Source organism: Aedes albopictus, chromosome 3, assembly GCF_035046485.1.
Source record: "Aedes albopictus strain Foshan chromosome 3, AalbF5, whole genome shotgun sequence".
Taxonomy (NCBI): domain Eukaryota; kingdom Metazoa; phylum Arthropoda; class Insecta; order Diptera; family Culicidae; genus Aedes; species Aedes albopictus.
Genome location: NC_085138.1, coordinates 431,405,019 through 431,426,554, shown reverse-complemented (window position 1 = coordinate 431,426,554; position 21,536 = coordinate 431,405,019). Strand labels below are relative to the sequence as shown.

Genomic DNA, 21,536 nt, shown 5'->3' with positions numbered 1-21,536 from the left:
ATAAAGTGATTTACGACTTCGGCAATTAGTGGTGCTAGAAGTTGTTCAGAAACATCACCACCTGTCGATGTCGTAAATTATCTTTTTCTGAAAGGATGTTCCGGCAACAATAAAGAGATTGCTTCAAACCTACTCAAAAAACTGAGTAGAAGCAACTCACGGTCGATCTTGAATGTCGTGAGTTGACTTTACTCAGTCTTTATCGAGTAGAACAACAACTCAAAATTGAGTAACCTACATCTTACTCAATTTTAGGGTTGTCCCACTTTCAACTAAACTGAGTCGGATCCAACTCAATTTTGAGTACATTTTTTTCTCGGTGTATGAATACATGAATTGTATATATAGAGGAGAGTATATTGAAAGTGGATAGAAAGATACAAAGTAGAAAAAAAGGGACGGGCCTGGGATTGAACCCAGGACCTTCAGCATATGTATCAGAAACGGTAGCCACTTGAAACCAAGCCCGTCCTTGAAGAGGATTTTCATCTCAAGAACATCTGTGAGAATTCCAAAGTGAACTTTCGCAAAAATTTCAGAAGAATCTGTCAAAAATCTAGAAGAAACTTCTGGAAGAATCCAGAAAAGAATTCCTAGAGAAATCCCAGATAAATTGCCTATGGAGAATGGAGTTCCTGAACAGAGTATTGTGTTGTTCTTGGCTGTGCATGCATCACTCCTGTAGGGGTGAGTATGGCAGCATAATCGATCGCGTTCGCTATTGTCTCAAGTGACAATCAAAACAATAGATGCGTGGGTGTTTAGTGTTTATTATTGTGTTGTTCTTGGCTGTGCATGCATCACTCCTGTAGGGGTGAGTATGGCAGCATAATCGATCGCGTTCGCTATTGTCTCGAGTGAAAATCAAAACAATAGATGCGCGGGTGTTTAGTATTCAGTATTGTGTTGTTCTTTGCTGAGTATTGTGTTGTTCTTAACAGAGAAGAACATTAATCAAGACAATTAGATAATTCAATTTCAGTATATTTACTTTATAACTGCATATAAGTTGAAAATTCGCTATTTTCAACATCCTTTCATCTATTGGAAGATGCTTCAGTTCTGGGCTCTTTCTAAGTTGATGAAGGGATTTATAAATGCTTGCAAGGACTTGGCCAGGTGTGTGGAGCTGAGTGAATTTATGACAATGTAGATAGTAGCGACATCAGCAATGTCAATGGAAATATTCAACTTTGCAACTCCATCCAAGATTTGTGCAAGTATTCATGCTATGCTATGCTATGCTATGGAGAATGGAGTTCCTGAACAAAATCCGGAAGCAGTTTCTGAAAGAATCTCGGAAGAAGTTCCTGGAGAAATCCTGGAAAGAGTTTCCATAGGGATCCTGGAAGAAGTTCTTGAAGCAATCCCAGCAGTAGTTTGGAAGAATATTGTTTTTTTTTTTAATTTCTTTTATTTTGAGAATTTTAACTTATTGGAAGAAGTTTTGCAGGGTTTCCGGAAGGATTTCCTAGATGAATCTCGGAATTCCTAAAGAAATTTCTGAATAAATTTAGAGAGAACTCCTGGAGGAATCTAGCATGGAATTACAGGAGAAGTCTTGATAGAATTCCGGATGGAATCCATGCAAAATGCCCAGCTGGGACGTCACGTAAAATAGAAGAAGACGTCTCCCGACCAAAAGTACACGCGGTTTATAAAACCCTTCCAGAGACATGATTTTTGAAGCAGCTCAGAATGTCACTAACAAAAGTTTTCTAAGTATGCACATTTGGAAAAAAATGCATAGTTTCTTCACTTTAAGCTTAAACAATTGAATGTTAATAGGTTTCATAAAATTTGATAGAGCTTGGACACCTAGGGAAATCTAGTTAAATTATTTTTTGACTAGGATATCCCTGCTCTGAGATGGTATGTTCAAGGTATCAACGAAAGTAGATTCCTCCACATAGTGTTACGGAAGAAGCACCCGGAGGGCTACAAACACGCCAACGAAGATCGAACTCTACCGATACCCATGCAATCTGCTAATCAATCAACCGCCAGCAGCAGCCACTCTGCCACTAGAAATTACCATATGATTATGGTACATACTGGCCACGTTTTCGATACCTCGCCTCGCAGTTGGGAGCCTTTCGTGAGATTCTGGTGGCTAGCCGGCACCCTATATCGAACGAGGCAAATTTAAATTAACCTATCAACACTTCAGCGGGCGCCCGGCCCGCGTGAGTGGGACCCTAGGATTGGTGGTGGTGTCTGCAGGTAATTATTCTTTTGGCCATTTTCTCTCCCCCGCGCACAGTACCTGGTGTAATCTGGTCTAAGGGTCTGGAGCGTGGTCGTCGGCACTGCTTTTATCACGCCGACAGTCGCCCGATGTGGAAGCCGATGATTGACTACCGATCGATTTATTTCATTCCGAGTGGAGCCAGCCAACGGCTAGCTAGCTACCAGCAGATTGAGCAGATTGTGCAATGTGGAGTGCACTTTTTTCCCTTTAGTCGAGAGGGTGCACCTTCTCGATGGATAGTGGCGACTAGACTAATTTACTGAAATGCTATGATTAGATAAAGAGTGTGTGGAACTGAGAGTCGAGAGATTGCAGGCTGCTGGATGATGGTGTAAATGATTTGTGAAAGCGAGAGCGGTACTTTTCCTGCTTTTTGAAATTGGATTCATCAAAGATGATACTGAAGCCCTAGTAATCATCACACCACTTTTTGAATGGAGTAGTTTTCGGAAGACAAAAGCAACCCAAAACTTGAAAAAATGTGCCATTTTTTACTCGTAATATTTTTTTTAATTTGAATGAGATTTTATTCATGTAATTTTCGTCTGAAAAAAAATATAAAAAAAACGATCAAAAACGATCAAATCTGACTATACATGTCAATGGTTGCTACTCCGTGATTGATCTGAGCTGGTACCAATTGCACTGACATCCAAATTAATAAGGGCTGGGACACTCCACTTATTCTCAAAGTGCAATTCTAGCAGCTCATACATTTTGGATCAATAACAGCGCCGGCCACGTCCTTATAGTCAGTTGGGAAGGGAAAGGAATGTTAGAGTGTGTTGGTTGTTGCTACTAAAGACCGAGATCACCTCTGCATCCCCACAACCAGCACGGACTGGGGTATTTGTTAGACGGAAAGGATGGGAGATCTGCGAGTCACCGTTGGGTCGGTGATGCGATCCATGGATAGGGGGTTATTTATAGTGTTCGTGAGGTGATAGATTGTGTGGTAACCCGAGCAGAAGGGCATACCTTACAAATACCATGCGAAGAGCAACATCCCGGGTAGAGCTTAATGGCAAAAGAATGGTAAATTTTACCATTAAAACAAAATGTTTGAATGGTAAAATGTGTTATTTGTTTGTTTGAAATAAGAGTTAAAATAACAAAAATAATAACAAAATTTTGGTAGGAGAAAAACTTAAAAATAACTTTTTTTGCCATTGTAATAACAAAGTAATGGTAAAGCATGCGGATTAAATTGAAGAACAAAATAAGTTATTATTGAGATATTGATAACAAAATAAGACCCAAATTAACTGTTATCGGTGAATAACAAAATATTACATTATTGATAACAGAATAAGAACAAATTTAGCTGTCTATGTGGCGATCAAAATAATGGTAGGTTTAGTTGTTCAAATTCAATTTTAAAATAATGGTAGATTCAATCAGCCACAATGTCAACGAACGTGTTGAAGAATGGGCTCATGCACTATGGTCGAAACAACAAGTTATAGCTCGATTCGATGCAAAGATGATACATATACGTTTTTAATAATAATCCGCTGTTCGACGAAGATGTAGTTGCACGATGTTTCAGCGCTCATAGTAAGACACATATTGAGGGTTTATATCTGTGTACTCAAAGAACATCTCAGACGTATAAATATGACGATTCTTGGATCTACTGTTCACTTTTACCGAATACTGGAAATTCTTTGCGATCAAACTAACTGCACATACATAGTTGGTCAGAGATTGCAAACAAACATTTTATTTGATAATGTTTATTCCTACATAGAGACTGATCTCTTCAGCGTAATGAAGATCAATGATTCAATACAACAATGTATCAGTATGAATATACAAAGCGACAACAGTACAAAACATTACATATCCAAGTGTAAAATTCGCACTCAAATTGACTGAGCATTGAGAGAAAATAGCAAAAATAAAAGTTTATGTTGTACACAACTAGTAGAATTGATGTTTACATGTGCAAGAAGAATCCCACTACACCAGTGCCCTCCTTTCAGGTGTAAAGTGTCGTAAATACATTAACAAACCAACAAACAAACCAGTGCCCTAGTAGCTTTCTTGAAAAGATCGAAAAAGATAGATACGTCGTTTTACAAATTATACTCTTTAATTGTTTGAGTTCTAAATTAACATAAATTGATGTGCATCAAATAGAATCCATTGCGAATCAAACACACAGCTGAGAATCCGGGTTTGTTTACTTTTGCGAGATACGTCGAATTGAAAAGTTATGCTTGAAATATACAATATAATAGTTAATGGTATATTAAGAGTAAAATATGTTATGGTGCCTAATGTTTATAAATAATTTCTCAAAATATCAAAGTAATGGCAAATTTAGCTAGGAATGTAAAATATGTTATTGTTTTGATATTTTATACAATTCATTATAAAAGGTGCGAAATTGCAAGTTTTACCATGATAGTAACTTTTGTTATTGATGTGTTATTTAGCATTATTCATGAATAACATGTCAATGACAAGATTTGCTATGATTGTATATTTTGCTATTGATTTGCCATTTTAAGTTTTTCATAATAACAAAAAAATGGCAAAACGAGATATGATGGCAAAACCAGTTATTATTTTGTCCTTTGTTTGCCATTAACCTCTACCCGGGATGTGCTCTAATACCAAAAATTGTTATTGCTGCGTTATTCAACGAAATGTTATGAGAACATCACAATAACAGTTGGAGGTATTTGAGCAGAGTTTGATATTGATGTAGTATTTGTTGGTTTAGCGGTGAAAATAGCCGAAGTACAAGATTTGCTATTATCATGAAGTCATCGAACAAATGAAACATTTAATAACAAGAAATGTTATTAGTTCGTTATTCAATAACTTTGGAATAACAAATACAGCACTTGAAATTTCAGGTATGCATTCATTATTGAAATAACAAGACTTGTTATTTTCTAGGTGTTATTTATACAAAATTTTGGTATTCGCTTTTGTTATTTTGCCTTTTATTACCACCTAATGAAGGACATATCAAGGTATGGTAGTATTTAAGATAAATACCATGATATGTTATTCTCTTGTTATTTTCTTTTGCTCGAGAAATGAGATGAATAAGGTCAAGCGGCACAGCACGCTTTGGTTGCATAACTTGTAGGCGTTATATACACTGTGCTGTGAGTGGAAATTGGAAGGGAGGGAAACGACTTTTTCCAATTCGTTTCTGGTTCTAGCAATGGCTATGAACATATGAATATACATGAGTTGTATATGTAGAGAAGAGAGAGAGAGAGAGAGATGAAGTGGATAGAAAGATACAAAATGGGATGAAAGGGACGGGCCAGGGATTGAACCCATGACCTTCTGCATACGAATCAGAAGCGGTAGCCACTAGACCACCAAGCCCGCCTGAAAAAAAATATAACTCGAAAACGGTTTGAATAAGATTGGTGTCTTGGAAGATTTTTTAGGATATTTAAAAAACTTTTAGAAAAAAAAACATCAAGAGTAATTTTCAACGTGGATTTACTTGGCAAATTTTGAGGATGAAAGTACGACAATCAATGTTTTCCTTATCGTAATCGACAAGACCTTGGCAGATGCGATTGACTATGAATCATGGGTTGTTCTGAGAGCGCATTACCTTGAAGCATCTAAATGACTTCGAATTGTCTATAAGCTTGGTAATCTTACCTAATTTTTCCTCGGCGGCAGGTTTTTGACCGCTGAGATACACTGAACTGAAAAGCTACATACTGCACTCTATACTCAACATTGAAGGATGATCAGACTCCAAGATCTCTTGGCTAATCCAAGTCCACTGTCGTCATAAACTCATCGTGCCATAATCTCCTCCCAATAGGAGCCCTCTTATACCCATGGTCCCAGTCCTTAATTGCCATCATCCAGCAGCCAAAAGTCATTACTCTCGAATCCGCCATAAAACGATCGCGAGAAAAGCAAAAACAAATCGTCGGAATCATCATCCGAACATTTTGCTGCTGCTACTTCACCCACATTAGTCTCGCCGTGTTTGGATTCCACGCAACCGAAAATTCGACGCAGCCCAGCAGCGGCCAGCTCAGCAGCATCCAAGAAATTCCACCGCGTCATCGGATTTCTCGGCGATCGTCACCGCCGCCCGCGCCTGCGCCACAGGATCACTCTCAGCGGCAAACGATCAACGACGACGACGACGATGATGGCGAGATCAAGATTTGTCCGCGTGTCCTCTTGACATTAGCGAAAACAACGTACTCGATCGCAGTTTTTTCGATGGTGTTTTCGTGTGTCAAGAGCAAGGTCGTAAAAGACGAAGGTCATTGTCGTTTCGTGGGGGCACGGAGAGAATGCTTGCGGTGCAGAAATGTGCGAAGAATGGTTGAAAGTTTTATGTGGTATTTCTCTGAGTGTTTTTTTGTGGAAACGAAACGCGAAGCTGCGGTGTATCATTACACGCGAATTTGTCAATCCATCGAGAGAACGATCGGTGATTGAGCCGGCGCGCCCAGAAAAAGGGGGCGGATGGCCAAATCGTTTGCTTTACCAACAAGCAGTCGTAATTTGAAGCATTTTGGCGCAGTGCCGCCGTTCGTCTTTGTTGATTATGGTGATCTTGTGGTATATAATCAAATCTGGGTATTGAAAGGTAATAATTCTATCCGAATGCCCATGAGCGAATGATACAAATTATAGGTTCGGTAGGTGGCGTTTCCGAACGCAATTTTGGGTGTCTTCGAGTATAGAAGCGGATTGTTTGTTACAACATTTTTGAGCCAACGCAAATCATCCTCATCATTGAAGATTCATTAGCTGTGCGCAACATTTCCACACACATGTAGACACATGAAGAGTAAGATGGGGTACAAGTTCTAGAGCTCACGTGGTTAAATAACGCTTTCAGATAGCATTCCCCGAGCATAAAGAATCTAATGTTCACTTAGAGCAGGGATGCCATAGACACAAATTTATCTGTATTATACAGATTTCTGAGCAACTTTACAGATTATGTTTTATATGAAATACATTTTTTTTTAATTAGAGGAGGAGTTTTGGTTAGGGATACAGATTTTTCACCCATTTTTTTGTAGTACAGATTTTTGAAGAGAGTGAAACAGATTTTTCACTTGCATCCCTGACTCAGAGAGAGGTTAAATGTTCGTTTCATTTACGCCCATGATGCGGGCTTCCCCTTTTTTACGTCGAAAATTTAGATTAATTTTCCGTTTCAATAATTTCTCTAAGTTTGGAAAAGTTGTCTAAATAGACACAATTAATGTTCCGTAATCGAACGAACAACAAAGACCATCCAGTGAAAGCTTCAGATATTATAATTTATGATAGATGGCAACACAGTCCCGGTAGAATCAAATATTTCCAAATATTGGGATTCTCATTAATGTTTAGACTACTGTGATAATTTGAGAATTCACTGAATCATCATTTCCCAGCGAAATTTCACACTAATCAAACTTATTTTGTTTACCTGTTGTGCATCCGATGCCCCTGTCTTGAACTCAACCGAACTTGTGCATGCCAGCCGCTGCGAAGTCGTGTGCGAAATTCGACTGTGATGATAATGAATTTCGGCTGAGTCTAAATGGGTGCAAATGTCGCAATATGTACAATTAGATGTCTACATTGTAGACTCTTCAGCAGAATGAAAGTAGACGTTTAAAGCTGCTGCAAGAATGCATATTATAGGAAAGATGTAAAAAAAACTGGCAGTGGCAACACTGCTTCGCTAAAAACTAAAAATCTGAATCTTTAATGCTCTATGTGAAAAGTTGACATTATGGATTGAGTAAACGTACACACCAAATTTTTTTCGCTGAAAATCAGCAAAGTTTTGCTGAATTTTGCCGAGCTGAAATTTCAGCAATCCGTTCAGCAATAAAAATTACTGAATTTTTCAGCAATTTCGGATGTCATCGTAAACGTCAAAAGTTTACTGAAAGATCAGCAAATTTTTGAGGATTGCTGAAAATTCAGTCATTTCGACCGACGTGGGATTCGGTACCACATTGCTGATGGAATTCAGTAAATTGAATCAAAATATAATAAAATCGACTTTTTCTTTATTGAAATCAACTGATTAGTTGCAGTAAGCAAAGAGTTGTTTTATTTCCTCAGTTTTATGCATGATAATAGAAAAAAAATGTAAGTTATGGATCGGGAGCGGTCAATTGGAGCGGATTCTGATTCCATTTGATCCTCTGATGATTTTTAATGCTTGGAAGTAGTGTACTTTGTTTATCACCTAAGAGAAACAATTTCTGGAAATCATTATATTGTTATTTGCTTAAACTTTGATACATACCTGTGTGAATGTGTAGAATTGTTTAATTATTCACGTAATACACATGTTTCATTGAAAATACTTGTGGAGTTGAACGAAAAACTGATTTGTGTTGCCGTAAAAACAAACGATGCACTCTTTTTACCTTTTTTTTTATTTTGACAAGCGGATTGCCGAGGTGGCGGCCGGTCGGGAAAAAACTACTGAAATTTCAGTAAATCAGACGATTTTGCTGATTTTCAGCTAACACAAGCGATTTACTGAGTTTTTCAGTAAAACGTATATTTACTGATTCTGCTTCAGCAAAGCATTTTGCTGAAACATTCAAACGATTTTTGGTGTGTAACACATTATCCGCATTCTATTCCACAGAGTGTCCCATGGAGTGTCCGAATGACCGCAACTTATTCCATAGCGTGTCTGGACGACCCTTATAGTTAAACAGTCGACTCTCCATGTCTCGATATTGAAGGAACCATCGAGATAGTGAGAGATCGATTTAAAGAACCAACTTGTAATGCACATTAGATAGGAAAACCCTCCATAACTAAGAAAAACCGACAACAAACAGATGTCATTTCGCGTTCCCAGAAGAGTGAGTAAAATTAACTATTTTCCATTCACGTCAGCTAATTCATCAAGGCGCCGATCATAATTAAAGAAAAAAAGACACTACACCGTCTTCAACCAGAGGTTGTACAGACTGAGCAAGCACTAACATTAGACACTGGACATCCACGCCCAGTGGAGAATTTTCCGTTTGACGAAATGTTTTCCCCGACTGGAGCGGGAATCGAGCCCACACTCCGAGGCTTACGAAATGATTAGATGACTGACGCCTCTAGTCGTACGGCCACGAAGCCCACAAATTGATAACCGCAATAAACCTAGCAGTATCGTAATTTCTACTTTTCCACCAACAAATGTTACCAATCGAACAGATCGCCATCTGTTGAGAGTTTGAACAGTTTTATTGTGGTAATAATGAATGCCAAAAGGTTTACATATCGGAGAGTTTTGTTTTCTCTCAAAATCTGGCTTTATGTGTATCTTCAAGAATTCTATAGAACATTTCATCTTTGGTTTTCATAAAAGTAGTTATGAAACTGTGAGCTTTAATTATTACTGTAATAAAACCCTAATATAAAATCAAACAAAAAACCCTAATGTAAAATCAAACAAAACCAATCAGCAATGGAATTGTTACTTCGATGAAGCTTCTCAAATTGTTCAATATTTCAGATCCGGTGCGTGATCACTGATCAGTTATGCAGGGATATGCTGCGTCTCGAAATTGTTTATGCGCTGCATACACTGCTAGGTATAAGATAGAACAATAAATTTGCAAGAGACGGGCATTTTTGTCATGTGCTGGGGATCTCTTGTCTCCGCCGCATGCAATCTCTCTTGTCTCTGTGCTTGGCTCTACGCAATATTGTTTCAGGATCGTTTCAGAGGGGGTCCAGGGAATTAAACGGAGATTTCAGGAAAGTTTCAATGGCGTTTCCCAGTGGAATTCAGGAGTGTTGCACAGGTTTCAGGGGTTTAGAAATGAAATTTCATTAATCAAAGGAATGGTTTTTTTCCATTCAGGAAGGTAGGAAATCTACAATTTAAGGAATGGGTAATGGTAAATTCTGGAAAATGAAATTCGGTGTTTTAGCAATCGTTGTCGTGGAATTTGAGGTAATGTCATAGATCCGTTTTAGACGGGTTCAGGGGTTACACAATCGTTTCAGGCGATTTCAGGGGTGCTTTCGGGGGATTCAGAGCATTTCAAGGGAGTTTGGAATCGTATCTAGAGCAATTAAGGGGTTTCCAAAGTGCTTCAGGAGTTTAAGCGCTTTTCAGGGTGGTTTCAGGAGTGTTTCAGACGATTGCTGGAGCGTTTTAGGACTCAGAGGCTTTCAGGGGGGTTCCATAGTTTTTCAGGGGGATATCAGGGGTTTCAGAGCGTTCTAAAAGGTTTGAGGGACATTTCGAATGAGCGCTTAAGAAGCATAAAAGTTTCAGGTTTCAAGAGCGTTTCACGAGAATTAAAAAGAGTTTCATTACGTTTAATTGGGACGTTATAGATAGTTTTGAGGCGCTTTGAATGTGTTTCATAGGGCCCCTACAGGCACGGGCTCAGAAAGGGGGCGTTTTTGGGTAATTCAGGAGTTTTCAAGGGAGTTTCTTAAACTTTTTAGTAGCTATAGGAGTTTCGAGGGCTTTCATCGATTCTCAATACGGTATCAGGGGGTTCCAGGGTGTTCTAGATATTTGAGGAGCGTTCCGAAAAGTGATTCAGGAGCATTTCAAAGGATTGAAGGGGGTTTCTAGTTTCAACGAGGTTTTCAGGGGGTAAATTATCATAACGTCCTAGGCAATAATGTCCCAGGCCAAAATGTCATGATGCATTTTTCGTGGCATAAAATCAGAACATGCAGATGCGCTACTTAATCCAAGGAAAAAAGGCACATGGGATATTAGTTTTTGGACGTTATTTAGTAACAGAATGCGGGACATTTTGGCCCCGGACGTTATGATCCGGTCCCGATTAAGAAGTTTCGTGGCGTTCAAACGGGGTTCAGAGACATTTCCGAGCAGATGTGGTGTTCCCTCATCCTGGAGCCCATTTAACCTTCCATTCGCATCACGTTGGCAGCAGCTCACTGACGTAATATACGGTTTGGATCAAAAATGACCCTTATGCCAAAGGAGGGTTACACCAATTGCAACCCATGGAAACTCCCTAAAAATTCCATGAAACCGCCCTTGAGAGTCTTTGAATCATCCCAGAAACCTCCTGAATCTCTCTGGAACCTTCTAATAAAGGTCTTGGAGGTCTGAAACGCAACTGACATTCTCTGAGACGCCCTGAAACTTCTATAGAACTCTCTAAAACTTCCTTAATACCCGCAGAAACATTCTTCAAACCTCCGGGATACCATAAAGTCCACTGAAGTCCTCTATAATATGTAAGCCCATGGCTAATCACTGACCAAGAATGTATTATTGTCAGTGTGGATTTCGAGATGAGAGCAAACTCATTTTATGGAATTTGGTAAATGCTTACTAGTGCCACTTAGTTGTGCTTTATCTCTTCAAACGGTTCGTTAACTGTGAGCCCTTAACATTTCAATTAACTTTGCCAAAAACCACATCTTTCTAAGTAGTTATGTTTCAGAGATATAGGGGATTTCAAATTTTCTTGTTTACTGTCACCGTTTCTAAGGGCCCATAATATATGAGAGCCTCTTGATCAACCATTCCTTCTGTTTGTTGCAACAAACCGAAAAAATACACAGTGAAAAGCACAGTCCCTGCCTGGTACGTTGCATTGATCTATGCGTCGCACAGTGGCGGGCCTCCATACAAAAGTCGGACAAAACCTCAAATGTTAACCAAAATTGCAAAAATTCACAGGTTATGGTGATTTTAGTTCCTTAAATCTATTTCTGATATGGAACTTATTTCTGATATGGAACTTATCATATATTTTGATTTTACTATATTAGGGTGGTTCGAAATTTTGAAATCTGCTGATTACGGAAAGCATGTAAAAATAATCGATAATAAGCTATTACGATGAGCTTTCTGAACGTAGGTTTTGATTAACCTTTTAATTTAGGGGTTCTTAAATCATGTATTGGTATTGAAATAAACTATAATTGTCGACTTGTTGCTGTTAGGGTGACCCAAAGGGGCTGTCCATAAACCACGTGGTCATGAGTGGGGGGGGTTTCGGCCTATGAGCATTTTGTATGGACGAATATAAAAAAATTGTATGGACAAATGACCACGCGGGGGGGGGGGGGGGGGGGGTGGGGGGAACCCGAAAAAATGACCACGTGGTTTATGGACAGCCCCAAAATCTTCAAAACTACATGAATCATGTATTGGTATTGAAATAAACTATAATTGTGTATTTGTTGCTGTTAGGGTGACCCAAAATCTTCAAAACTACATGAATCATTAGAAAAAAAACGTTTATCTACGTTTTCTTTCAATGGATCAATTCAGATAAACACCAATGTTGGCTGACAAGACGTGGTCTATTCTCAGGGACTGCCCATAGACCACGTGAAATTTTACGGTGGGTGCACGGAGGTGTGTTAATTCAATCGTTTTGGGGTCAGAAGTCTAATATAGTGAACTGCGTAAAATTTGAACTGCTTTTTATCAATCTCGTTTCAACAACTTTATATATGCTCTTCCGAGTTTGGGTTGTAAGGTACATCGATCCCTGCTATCACTTGTCGAAGCAACCGAAACAACCCTATCTATAAAGAATTGGCAATTCATATTCGCAATATTGAAGGAAGTTTTTGATAAACGATTATCAGAGATCGGTAATCATATTTATGAACAGTTGAGTTCCAGCAAATAGTTTCAAAATCTTTATCACTCTGTGTGTCGTTCAGTAGAAATGTGTTTAACAAAACCGCATGAATAACATACAATTAAACTTCAAGTTTAAAAAACCAATATAAGGGGTTTTACTAAAGAGCGTAAGAGCGTAAACGTTTCATAAAATTGAGATTAAAATATTCAAAGATTGCCTTGGTGATCGCGACGTTTACGCAGAAAAATATTTAACGTAGCGTTTAACGCCGTTTAGTGAATTCCCTTTATATTTTATAGATGATTGTTGCTTTGAACTGTAGCGATGTGCGTGTAGAAAAGAAACACGTAGATGTCGACGAATTTGTGTCACTCTATATTGAAACTTCGATAGAAGTTCGTGAAGAGATTGCTTTCAAGGTTGTTGAGCAATTCTAACGATTAAGATGAATCGAAGTTTAAGAACCAGTTTAAGAAAATGAATGAGCAATGGTTTGTAGTTATTTTTACATGTTTTTCACGGTTGTTTTTGTCTTTCCTTTATTTTGAAGGTTTGAAAGAGTTAGTTGTATCTGGTGAAGCAACATGTGGTTAGTGTCTAAGAAAATAAAGGCTTATTCATACTTAGTCATCACTCCTTTCCTCTCCAGCTTACTGTTTTTAACTGGAGCACCCACTTTCTTGTGTTCTTCTGACAAAAAATAAAATATTATGAAAAAAAAACTGTTAAAGCTGTGGCCATTACATTATCAGACACACCCTCACACCCTCCCCCCCCCCCCCCCTACGACCATCTGACTTGGTGAAAGTCTCTTACAAGAATGAAAATTACACTAAATTGTTAGTATTCCGAAGCCGAAGTATATTGTTAAGATAAAATTTAAACTTCAAAAAATAACACTTCCTCCACAACCATGCGGCTCCATTGTGACCTGATAGAAAAAAGAATTTTTTTTCGCACTTAGCGCAAAAATGCGCAAACAGTGACCTATATAGCCAAAAACTAGACAAAATTGCACGTCAGATCCGGGATATGGCGTCGTTTTCTGATGTTTCCTAAACAAGTACTGGATCTCTTTAATACGAAGTTTTTCTCCAAAATTTCATAAAAGTCAATATGTTTGCATATTGCAAAAACATAATAATTTTTTGATTGAATTCGAAACAATCCCTGAAATGTAATGGTTATTCATACCCAAAAACACAAAAAATATTGTCACATTATTCAAGTATTCCTAACTTTTACAACGAACTCATGAAGGAAGCTCATAAAATAAAGACAATAAATACTAATATTGCAGCACATAAAACTTCAACTTTGAAAAAATCTACAAGACTTAATTTTCAACCAAATGACTTGAAAATTTGGGGTTTTCTTAGTTGAAGTATCTATAACGGAAGAAAAATATTAGAAAAATAAAATATTGAAGTCGATTTTTGAGGTTTTGTCCGGCTTCCGGCCACTGTGCGTCGTAAAGATAACATCTCTTTAGGGATTCATCTCTCGCACAGTTGGGAAAGCTCAACTCATTCGCCGCTCTCCATCGTCAGAAACGGATGACAAGTACTTGAAATTCTGTGAAGGACAGGACTTTTGTCACCAGCTGGCAACACTGCATTCGTCAAATGCAGTGCATCAAAAAACATTAAGGGGCTGTTCATAAACCACGTAGACTTTTTGGGGGGAGGGAGAGGGGGGTCTGGGCAAAGTCTACGCTCCATACAAATTTCAAAATTTTTGTATGGACAAAAGTCTACGAGGGGGGAGGGGGGGGGGTTTGAGATGGCCGAAATTTGGTCTACGTGGTTTATGAACAGACCCTAATTAGAATGTAAAATTCTAGATGACAATTTATGCCAATCTTAATCTTAATCGTATTTTCTATATTGAAATGGTTTTTGTAGCATTACAGCCAGTGCTTCCAGTCAAAAAAATCATTGTTTATGAATTTTCCATAGTTTACGATACATTCGAAATTGCCATCGAAATGTGAAAATATAATAACAATTAATGCTGTTTTATTCTACTATGCAGTGTTGCCTGCTTTTAACAATGCATTTAAAACAACACTGGGACTGGATTCCTTATGACTCCTATGCCAACTTTGCCGAAGTTTTGTTTGTGTTACCTTATAATGCGTCTAATTATTTAACAATTTCTTTATCAATATCAACTGTGTTGCCAGACTCTGAAAACATATGATTTTACCAAACAAAAGCATGCTGGATAACACGTCATGCTAATGTGAAGTTTTTCGACACTTTTTTGTGAAATCGTAAGCAAATTTTTTTAGCAATCAGAAAAAAATAAAAAATAAAAAGAAAAGTGCTTATGATTTCACAAAAAAAAATGTGGCTACGATGCTTTTTCGAAGTAGGTGATTTTTCAAAGTAGGTGGTGTCTGTGGAATTTTTTTTTTCCCACTGGAGTTTTTCGGAAAATTAGGCGACCCTGATTTTTTTCAATTTAGTTTTTGTTCATATATATGTAAACCCTATCTGTGAAAAAAAATTCATTAAATGCTGAAAACCTTCGTATCAATTTGTACGGTAACAAAAACAAATCCACATCGGCTCTTAATTTCCATTAATAATATGAAAATGAATATGACTGGAGTTCGAGAACGTTTGACAATTCAAATAATTTTTCATAAAACATGAAGAATGAGACAACAAATGTTTGAGCATTATGCTCAAACTTTTGTTGTCTCATTCTTCATGTTTACCTGTGTCTAAAAGCAAAGCCCCGGTTAATGTCTGTTCGATAGAAAACAGAAAAAATAGACCACCATAGATGTTTTATGAAAAATTATTTGAATTGTCAAACGTTCTCGAACTCCAGTCATATTCATTTTGCCCCACTACACCCTACCTACCAAATTAAAGTTTATTTCTTAGCTATTGATTGGCTGTTTATAGTGTTTGTACTGCTGCGATTGTTCCCTATGAATGGGCTTGGCCCCAAAGTAGTGGTCAGCAACCAACGCAACGTTTGAACGTGTGCTCGTCGATGATAGCAGCCAATTCCTTCTACGCCACTCACCGCCGAGGTTCAATCGCCATCGTTTGTTCGGGTCAGCCAAACGCGCAAACGCACCACAAAGCCAAACAACAGATTGGGGAAGATCAGGCAGGAGTGCCGACCAGACTTCTCCATTCCCGATCCGAACACTTCGTTTCGTTGCGTTCTCCTTCGCCGCGGCGGGGTCTGGTTCCGTGGCTCAGCTTCCCACCCCACCGCGGGGCACAGCGAGAGGCACACGCGTCTTTGCGCCAGCTCCCCATATGTTGAAGCGGTGCGGTGCGGTATGGAGCTTAAGTTAATGATGCTTTTATCGCGTTTGAGTGACTATTATCGTAAATATTTTGAAATTGAGATTGTTATTATACGCTCGTTGCGCGATTGGTGTGGCTTCTTGGCCGTTTCGTTTGGTTTAGATCCCCTTGTATATCCTAAAAGGGCTTGGCCTCTGGCACTTCTGTACGGGGCAATACAGTGTGAGGTTATGGGAACAGACTGTCGGTTTGCAGGAATTCATGGATTTAGCTCGTAAGTAATAGATGTCTACGCCTGTAAACTACGCAGATTTAGATAAGCTCCGACAATACATTAATTTGAAATACACATTGAGATATCTACACATGTTGGGATGACCCACAGCTTTCCAATCCCATACGCCAAAAAAAAAAACATCTAAAATTCCAAAACAACATAATTGCCGCACTAATGACCGTTATCATTCACATACCAAGTATGATAAATGATACATCCGCGGGCGATTTGGCACGCAGCAATCAGCTTTGTCCATCCTCAGCACCAAAATAATCAATCAAATTGTTTGTATCCGACCCTTACACGCCACCACAATACCTTGCCAAATCGGCGACACAACAACGCCCGTCGAAATATACAAATCGTGACATCTGTCCACTCGCACCTTTGGAATTTACGCAATCGACCCGCTGATGATATCCAATCCACCATTTGGCTGACTAGTTTCGAATTCAGCCGGGGTAAACAATCGTATATTTTTTGGCTTTTCTGTCTTGTGAGGAGCCGCCTCGCGCCTAGTGACGGAACGACGATCGCATCACGCATATCCAGTTTGGCGCGGTAGATCGGAGCTTATTTGGGAAGCCGAATCTTGCCATTAGGAATTTTTGTCACGCGTGAAATACGAAAGATCTGGGAAAAGAGTTAATTCGATGTTCATTGAAACACTCAGCATCTGGCGAATACGCTTGTCATTTCAATAATTCTTGCAGAATCTTGAACTGTGTTAGGCTTTGTATCTTCTGGTAGAACTTTGAAAGTATGCAGATTTTCGTCTCTTCATGCAACCTAATGCGTTTTAAAGTATCTATAATATCAATTGAAAGAGAGTGTGTGGAAGAGATTCAAGTCAGTAGTTTGAATCATTTTCCATTTTTTTTTGGGAATGCTAGAATGGATCAACTTACATGAGCTCGTTCCTCATTTAGATTTGTATTAATATAACAGTATCTAATTCTTTCAATACATATTACTGCATTTGTCACGGATCGGTACAAGGTTCAGAAACAAATTTATTCTAAATAATGTCAGTTGCACTCTAGATTTTTTTTACCTGTGTTAACGAGATTTTAAGCCCTTGGCTAGTTCATCGCGGGACCCACGCTTTACTTCCCTTCCGAAGGAAGAACTCACGTTTTGCGAGTTTGTCGAGAGTGGGATTCGATCGTAGGTTACGGCGTGATAGTCACGTGCTTTATCCATTACACCAGATCCGCACCACAAGTTTCACTCTAGCTGTTTTTTTTTTGCATTCATCTTTAAATTTGTGATCAATAGTTGTAATTCGCTAATTCCCAGAGTTTATATATTTTAAGTGTTCGTTAAGTTCTTCAAATTTACACTTCTCTAAATCCTAAATTCATTATATTGTTAGTTTATGTTTCCCTCCACCAAATCTCTCGTCAAACCACAAAAACTGATGTTGGTTGTTAAGTCCACATAAAATCCCAGCTTAACCCCAACGAAAAATCCAGATGAAACATATGAAGCATTTGATACTCACTTATATGGCCATTAGAGGGATGTATAATCCCATTCGCTCGGTACCCGGCAGGCATTTTTATCTCATTTATTTAGAAACGATTTATCCACACTCGACGCGTACACTTCCTCTCCAGACGACAACACCGCGCCGCGGTTCAGCGCACTTACAGCTTCTTCTCCCAACTTGTGAACGATGTGCGCAAGCTTTCGGTTGTTCGCGTAGCCCTGCAGAGAAATCGCAACCACCCTTGTTTCTTCTTCACTTGGTGTTCGATTTGATGATGCTTTTTTTTGTGTACGGCACGCTTTCCAGCCCAGTTCCCTCGCACGAGCACGCTCATTGACCGCCGCCGCGGCGGAAACCAACACTCTCACGCACCACCGATGATTTTTCTTCGCCGGATAGGGCACACACGCGACGACGCGATCACTTCTCTGTTCACTACGCGGAGATGGTTTTTCGGATTGCTCTAGCTCTAGGGCAGGTATTGAACCGCTTCGCGTTTAGCTTTCTTCCTTTCCAAACAACCGAGATCCGGAGACCTGTTGAAGAGACCATAGAATAAAAAGAAATTAGACCACTTTTAATACATCATTTTACAATTCTAAGTAACATCAAAAGACGAAAAAAATAGAAGCAAGAACTAATATCTAGAACTTACAACTCTACAAGATACAGCATATACTTGAGTGTGCTAATCAGAGAGATATTAAATCATCCAAACTCGGCATACAAGGTTCAACGACGTGTCTTGTTTAATAGAGTGAGACATCTTGAGGAATCCTTCGTCGGTGAACACCAAACTGGTTCTTGTCAGGGCTAATCAATGACAGATCAGGTGTTCAATCTTTCTCAAATTTGATGATCATTTTTTTATTAGTTTAAATTAATTTTATTTTATTCTTAATTTCTTTTGAATGAATTCGGCAATCATTTTATGTCAATTTCTCTAATTATTTTTACGACAATTTCCTCCGATATTGCTATACCAACCTCTTGAGAAGTTTTTTAAATTGAAAATTGAAAATTGAAAAGAATTCCTTCAACAATCTTTTTAAAGTTCCATTCAGCTATTGGTTCCGGAGTTCCTCAGGCAGTGTCTCCAAGAATTCATTGGGTACTTTCTTCAATTTTTTTTATTTTAGAAATTCTGTCTGCAACTTCTTGAAGATTGCCCATGGCATTTTTATGATTTCTTCCGGCAATTCCTCTAGTTATTTCTGTATATTCTTTCAGAAGCATAACATTTTTATCTATTAGAAATTGTACGACAGTTATTTCAGGAACTCCCTTGAAATTTGTCTTTAAAATTCTTTCCGTCAACTTCTCCGGGAACTCTTCCGAAAATACCTGCTACACTTCTTTGGATGAATTCTTAAGAAATTCCCCTCCCATTTTTTCGGAAATCCCTCCAAGAAGTCTTTCAAGAATTACTCTGGAAATTTATAAAAAAAATTTCCGACCTTTTTCAGAAATTCCCCGGCATTTTTTTTTTGAGCTTTTTCCAAAAGGTATTTTTGAAACTTTATTGGTGCCGTATTAATTGGTATACACCTGAAGAAATTCCTTCAGAAAATCCGTGGAAAATATGCATTGGAATTTCTTGGAATTTTACGCAGGAGTTCCTCAAGAGATTTCTTTAGGTATTTTTTCACATTTTTTTAAAGAAACACCTCTTGAAATTTTCTCATTAAATCCACACAAATTACACAGCAATTCCTTGGGAATGTTTTTTTTTTTGCAATTGCACCAGATTTTTTGAAGAGTTTCTTATCAATTACTCCAGGAATCTTCGAATAGTTTTTTCAGGCTTTTCTCAGGCAATTTATTTCGAAATGCCTGAGAAAAGCCTGAAAAAACTATTCGAAGATTCCTGGAATAATTAATAAGAAACTCTTCAAAAAATACTTTGACAAAATACTAATAAACATTTCCGGCAATACTTTAAGTAATATCGCCGAAAAATGTTGTTGCAATTCCATCAAAAATTTCCCAAATTCTTTCGTAACTTCCTTTTTATAATCCTCATGCAATTCATTCAGAAGTTCCTCAGATGATTTCTTCGGTATATCCTCAACCCTTTATAAGACAGTCGCAACTATATTTCCACCTACTGTTCTCATTTTATTCTGTTCTATATTAATTTATTTCGAACTTCTTTTTTGGTTTACGCAAAATTGAGATTACCAACAACGCCTGGTATTTTTCCGGTACTAAACAAAGCTTAAACAACAATTTATGGGCTGTTTATAGTCTCATAATGGCTAAATTTGACCGCGCGAAGGAATTTAGCGCAAACTTAATGTAAAACTGTCGATTTGGTAAATATTTTAAGAAGTAATCAAATTATGGGTTGGCATGAGCTGAACCACGCAGTTTTTTATTATTAGTTGAGCCCTAATCCACTCTAAAATCTCTTTTCCCGCTTTTTGTCGAAGTCAGGAGTAGAAAAGTACGCTGGTGGCCTAAACGGGCAATGACAACTATATTGCCACCTTAAAATCTCAAAGTAATAATAAAAGTGTGCGTTGTCAACTTTTCTGGGCCTTATAAAGCATTCTACCAGCTGAGTTTGAAGAACTTATTCTGGCAAATCTTCAAGAAATCCTTTTGACGATTCATTTAGTAATTTATCATATTGTATTTTGATTATTCTTTCCTTTTTCGATATATTTCAGGGATTTCTCTGTCAATTCTCTGTCACTTTATTCAGAATCTCTTCTAACAGTTTTGTAAAAAATATCTCGGACAACTATTTTAGGAACTCCTTCGACAGTAATATAAAAGTTAATATGAATTTCTCAGGAAATTCTTCTGGAAATTTCTTAAATGATTTCTTAGTTTTTTAACAACTCTCCATAATTTTTTTCACGATGTCCTCCGATAATTCGATTAGTAATTATTCCTTCTGCAGTTTTTTTACGGTATCCCTTCGCTTCTATTCATTTGAAAATTCCTTCTGGAGCAAATCAGTTTTTTAGCAATTCTATTAAGAATTCCCATAAAGATGTTCTGAAAAAAATGTCAAAAAATGTCTTAGAAAATTGCCGTTAAAAAATTGGGCGATAATTCCTTTCAGACTCCGGATTATTTTCTACAGGTTAAGTCTGAATAATTCCTACAAGATTTTCCCCAAACAAATTCCGAACGAGTCTGCTAATTAAATTACCGTGGAAAGTCTAATTAAATTGATGGGGTAAATCCAAGCACATTTTCGGATGAATTCCTTTAAAAAATTAAAAATTCTTTAGTATTTCTAAATATATAACCAGAGACTTCCTGACAAATACCAGAGGAAATCATATATACTCTGAAATTAAAAAAAAACCCCTACAGGATTTCCCGGAAGAATGTCTCCGGGAATGCATATTTTGTTGTACTTTTTTAAGAACTTCTCTGGAAATTTATTTAGCATATTCCTGAAAATTCTTTATACTATTTTTTTATTTTGGTTATGCTATTTTTATACTATTTTTTTGATTTTGGTTGATCAGAGATTTTTTTTAGAAATTTCTGTTGAAAGTTTTCTATTTTTTTCAGGAAATCGTCCGGAAATTCCTGTAGGATTCCTCTGCGCATTGGGATATGTTTCCGGCAACGTTCTAGGAATTTTTCATGTACTAAATTTTGAAATTCTCCAGCAATTTTTCAGGTATTTCTCCTAGGATATTTT

The 21,536-nt window shown here is 37.9% G+C and overlaps 1 protein-coding gene and 1 long non-coding RNA gene across 3 annotated transcripts in view; both read right to left on the bottom strand.

Moving 5' to 3' along the window:
- The window catches only part of LOC109621464 (calpain-11-like), a 259,165-nt gene extending 240,824 nt beyond the window's left edge, over positions 1-18,341 (bottom strand). Inside the window, exon 1 of the mRNA XM_062856505.1 lies at positions 17,882-18,341. Coding sequence (XP_062712489.1) covers positions 17,882-17,936 — 55 coding nt within the window. The 5' untranslated portion in view covers positions 17,937-18,341. The remainder of the gene's footprint in view (positions 1-17,881) is intronic.
- Position 18,342: 1 nt separating this feature from the next.
- Positions 18,343-21,536, bottom strand: part of LOC134289859 (uncharacterized) — a 57,266-nt gene continuing 54,072 nt past the window's right edge. For both annotated transcript variants that reach the window (XR_009998717.1, XR_009998718.1), the window contains exon 4: positions 18,343-18,405. This is a non-coding gene — a long non-coding RNA (uncharacterized LOC134289859). The remainder of the gene's footprint in view (positions 18,406-21,536) is intronic.